Raw genomic sequence first — 5159 nt, forward strand, 5'->3', positions numbered from 1 at the left:
TCATACTGGACTGAAAAATGAGGCTTTCGGCTCAATCATCTATTAATAATTTTAACCATTAAATACCTAACTTACAATTTCAACCTAGAGATCTCTGTCCTGAATGTGTAAAGGAAGAGATGAATATGCGACTCTGTTTTTCCAAAACAATTTTACCATCTCCTGTAGAGTATGCAGCTTTGTGTGTGTCCGTGTGACAATGATACAGTCTCTTATGGGGAATTAATATCAATACACATTAAATTGTACTCCAGAGATATTTCATTGTCTCCGACAGCTGAAAATATGGGAGTATATTCAATCAGTGGCAGAGCAGGAGTATATTCCATGAATGGCAGAGTACGTGATGATCTAATGCAACTGATTTTGTAACAATGGCCGTGAAATGTCAAGGGTGGTGTCCATATCACGGGAATCTTCAACTTTAACTGTATTTTCTCTAGAGCAAGCTACTTCAGTTGGGCACTCTTTTTTATAGTCCCCTGCTTTGCCCCACAGTACAGGATACAGACCCAGTACTATCAACACTGCTCCCACCACACTGCACACATTAAACATTAAAAACCACAAGAATAGAAATTGCTATACAGTGAACATTAAAATGTGATCTACGCCTATAAAAATCTAAAATGGCAGAAATTGATTAAAATTTGTTCAGGAAATGTTTTTATATGCTAACCATCCTGTATTAAGATTGTCATGAAGAACGAAATATTGCAAGATTGCTGCTACAACGGTACAGACTGGATCGAAGATTGCTACAAATACAGGTCCCTTTTTGTGTATACACCAAGAAAACACATAATAGCAGTTAATGATAATTGAGCTGGATACTCCCTCACAACTGGAGCCTGCGTTAAACACATAAATCCCAATTGTCAATTTGAAATTTTAACTAGATTTTTGTTAACAGAAGTAGCTGAATTTCACTTTTTAGAATCTTATGAAGAGGTAGTTCCTATACATCAAATTCCACAATATTCCTGTAGTAGTTTTTGTCCATCGAATCAAATTCCGTCATATTCCTGAAATGAAATCTACAATTAAAATAAAAATAATCCCTGGAATTAGATAAAATGACATTTGAAATCATGGTGATGGTCACCTGAAATATAATCCATGCTGCCCACGAGACAACGCCCCCTAAAAGCAGCATGGAACCCAAAACCGTGTTGCTTGCTTTGGAATCGTATGCATTTAGATTGAATCTAAGCATTTTAATTTCAGGCCCCTTGTATAATGTCATCACCATTGCCCCACCTACAGAAATAATGATGCCCACAACCTTTGCCTGCCCTCTCTTGCTCTTAATATTGACATTCTCCAATCTGAACGAACCACAATTGAATAAGCACGAGCAATGGATTAAACCGAACTTAGTTAAGCTCAAAGGGATTCCAAATTGAAATTTTTAACTTCAAAGATGGGAATTGCAACTTGAGGAATTTATTGAGATCGAACTTCTACCTTAGGCTAGTGGCCATCACAAACGTAATGGGTGGGATTAAATTTAATATCGCTGACGAAAAAGTAGAATTAGTGTAGTGCAATCCCTCTAAGCAAAAGTTCTGACTGATTGTAATTCTGCATACAAGAAAAAACGCTCTCCATTTCAGTACCCTGCTTGATTTGCATTTCTGAAAGCATGGCGCAAAGAAGAACAACAGCAATAAAGTGATTGCAACCACACTTACCCGCAGAGTGCGAGGAAGAAAATCTGAACAAATATGGACAATGTCATAGGCGGTCTTTGGTGTCTGCAGAAATCATAGATAGAGGGCATATTTGAGGGCTGAAGATTGTTAACGTTTAACACAGAGACTACGGTTAGATTATTACAACCATTGAATTATGATATATACTCCTCCTATTGGCAACAAAATTATCTTCATCACAAAAATTGGCAATCCAAGATCATGTCCCCACAAAGTGCTTTTTTGTTGCGCTGGCAGTCAAGAAAAGTGCTTTTGTTTTGCAGAGGTGGCAGTCAAGAAAAGCTTGACCGTTGAATCCAGCCAATATTTGTTTCCGATCCTTGTCCCAATCTTTGCCATTTACGAATCTGCTCCTCCTCCTCCCATGGCTACTGCGCTTCGCTGTATGAGTCTTGTCTTGGAGCTCCATGTCATGTATGTTTGTGAGTCTGGTGGTCTCTGTATGAGTTTTGTGTAGTCTGGTCTGGTCTCTGTATGAGTTTTGTGTTGTCTGGTATGGTCTGGTCTGGTTTGCGTGTTGTTGTGTTGCGCGGTACGGGGAGTTGAAGGTAAACATACATCACATCAATTTTCTCAAGGTAGACAGACATCACCGGAGCGAAAGGTATGTGAATGAGGAGATATCCACCCATATCCTTCTCAATCCCAGGTATGCAAATTTCTGTACATGTAACCTTCACACAGTTGTTAGATTAGATTGGCTTAGTAATTGGCATACACTGCAAGAATTAGAATTAATATGATTTTGTAATTATTTCATGCAATTAGCTCTGTTCTAGCATATATTGAATTACCAGGCTAAACGCGTAAATATGAATGGGCACCTGCTTCAGTTTTTGAATCCACAGAAATTGCCTAATTATGAATTGGTACATGCCCTGCTTCAGTTTTTGAATGCACAGAAATTTCTAGGCTAAACGTATTTATATGAATTCATATTTGCATGGGATGGGATTCAATCAATCGCAGGTAGATTAGTTGAATTTCTATGCATCGAGTCTCTGTTTTTCTTCTTTTTCTAGTTATAAATTCAAATAGAGTCTCTGTTTTTCTTCTTTTTCTAGTTATAGATTTAAATAGAGGCACATAATTAAATCCTCCCACATCCACATCCTCCTCTCTTCTGGTAAAATCCTGTATAGTCTCTTTGTTTCAACTTTCTCCGTCTTCTTTGGTTAATGTTCATCTGATATGGTCAAATTCTGTATAGTCTCTTTGTTTCTGTGTGTCTTTCTTTTGTTAATTCAATTTTGTTAAATGCATATAAGTAGCTCTCTATTTTGGTTAATGTTCATCTGATATGGTCAAATTCTGTATAGTCTCTTTGTTTCTGTGTGTCTTTCTTTTGTTAATTCAATTTTGTTAAATGCATATAAGTAGCTCTCTATTATCAATTTTGTTGTTAAATGCATACAAGTAGTAGCTCTGCTCTCTGTTTTATATGCAATTCTGTATGATAAGGCCATCATTGTGCTTTTACTTATACTGTTTGTGCTTTTGCTTATGCAATTATGGATGATAAGGCTCTGTGTTTGTACTCTCTGTTTTATATGCAATTCTGTATGATAAGGCCGTCATTGTGCTTTTACTTATACTGTTTGTGCTTTTGCTTATGCAATTATGGATGACAAGGCTCTGTGATTGTACTGTTGTGGATGTAGCATTCCCTTACCTCGTTGGGCTTGGGAAGAAGTCCTTATGCACCGATAACTATAAGGCTGGAAGGAGAAACAAAGAGTATATATACCTCATTAGGGTGCGACACCCTACCTCTGCTCAAGGGAAGAACGCCGATTCAGGTATACACAGATTATATGAGAAGTTTCAGAGATACTACGTTCAGAGATTATATGCCCATCTAATTCTCTCTCCGACTAATTGAAACATAGATTTCCATAGATTAAGTCTTCGATTGATGTGAATAGGTTCTGTTTGTTTCCTTCCTTCCTGAGAATCAATCTAAATAGGCTCTGTCTGTTCGTTTCCTTCCTGAGAATCAATCTGAATAGGCTCTGTCTGTTTGTTTCCTTCCTGAGAATCAATCTGAATAGGCTCTGTTTGTTTCCTTCCTGAGAATGCAAGTTTGTCATACACGCAGGAAATTCAAGTTGGAGTGGGGACTTGTGGGGAGCTGAGGTATCCCTCAGATCCTGAAAGCAACGGCACCTGAATTGGCCAGTTTCAATGTTACGACGAGGTAAATCAGCCTTACTTTTCCCGGACAATGGGAATTCCAAATCTGTGATACAAATAGTAGAATAGAATCCAATAATTTTATTTATGACCTCCTTAAAACTGTAATCACCTAAATGTTTTGAATCCAATTTTTGTACAGTATACGAAGGCGTCCTTGAGAGCCCATGCAGAGAGGCGGGCGGGCGGGCATTTGCTGTCTCTGATCGATCGAGAGACTTGTTCAGCCTCTGCGCGGTGTTTCTGTCATTTGCTGTCTCTGATCGATCGAGAGACTTGTTCAGCCTCTGCGCGGTGTTTCTGTCAAAAAAACAGAGTGACTGTGCTGCATGATGCCAGTCTTATTCAACCAGCACAGACAGGTATGAATATTTTGTAATACATATATATTTTTAAGAAATATATATGTAGCAGGCCATTTCCCATTAAATTTGCAGACAGTAGAATCTTTAAAGCGAATGTAATATTTAGTACCCAATAAATCCTCAACCTCTACTTCAGGGCGTCCAGTGTGATGGTTAAAAATTGATAAGCAGTGCATACTTCGCAAACCTTGAAGTGATGGTGAGATGATCTCCCTCAGCATCGAAGACTACCACTGAGCATGTGACCCAGGGCTTTGTAAAACCATGTTGATGCTTTCTATATTTGTGATCGACTGGTATTCCATTCCATGTAATGAAACGACCAAAAATATGTGTTTTCTTAGCTTAGATTCGATTGGGTTTAATAGTCAACGACATCTGAACCTTCGATTATTTGTTTTGAATATATGAACAAATGGAAGGTGGATGACCTGGCACCGATCCACCCGCACGGTTATACGGAGAACATGAGCAGCGTGGACGAGGTGGATCCCTGTGCCAGTGGGACCTAGTGCGTGGATTTACAGGCATGTTCAGCGAGCAGAGCAGCAGCTTCAGGCATCAGAGTCACTGTGTGTTGTTCATATTCTTCCCAGCGCCAGTCCACTGGATCAACTCCTCATCGATGGGTATATTTTCTTATTTTTCATTTTATTTATAGATAGAAATTTGGATAACTCGCTGAATTTATCTGTTTCGGTAAGTAATTGGATTTCATTATTGTGGGATTCATTTTCAGCTGCTGTGTGACGGGCTCTCAGCAGCAATGGGACGCAGGAAGCAAACCACTGATGGGCTTCAGGATACACAGGTGCTCACCATTACCATTTTCTTTTTTCGATGTTGCTTTTTCCATTATAGTTATCTTAAGAAAAATAGCCCCTCC

General features: G+C 38.7%; 1 protein-coding gene across 1 annotated transcript; it reads right to left on the reverse strand.

The window, feature by feature from the left end:
* Positions 1-351: 351 nt before the first annotated feature.
* LOC149201863 (WAT1-related protein At3g18200-like) lies at positions 352-2124 on the reverse strand. Its single transcript, XM_089401392.1, has 6 exons — positions 1927-2124; positions 1695-1792; positions 1468-1584; positions 1106-1328; positions 680-774; positions 352-541 (listed from the first exon to the last, which is right to left on the reverse strand). Exons 1-6 carry the CDS (start codon positions 2122-2124, stop codon positions 352-354), a joined length of 921 nt encoding a protein of 306 aa, XP_089257518.1.
* Between the last annotated feature and the right edge of the window lie 3035 nt (positions 2125-5159).

The sequence above is a fragment of the Pinus tabuliformis genome, chromosome 2_1, assembly GCF_031772625.1.
Source record: "Pinus tabuliformis cultivar Carrire ecotype Pingquan chromosome 2_1, CPIR1, whole genome shotgun sequence".
Taxonomy (NCBI): Eukaryota; Viridiplantae; Streptophyta; class Pinopsida; order Pinales; family Pinaceae; genus Pinus; species Pinus tabuliformis.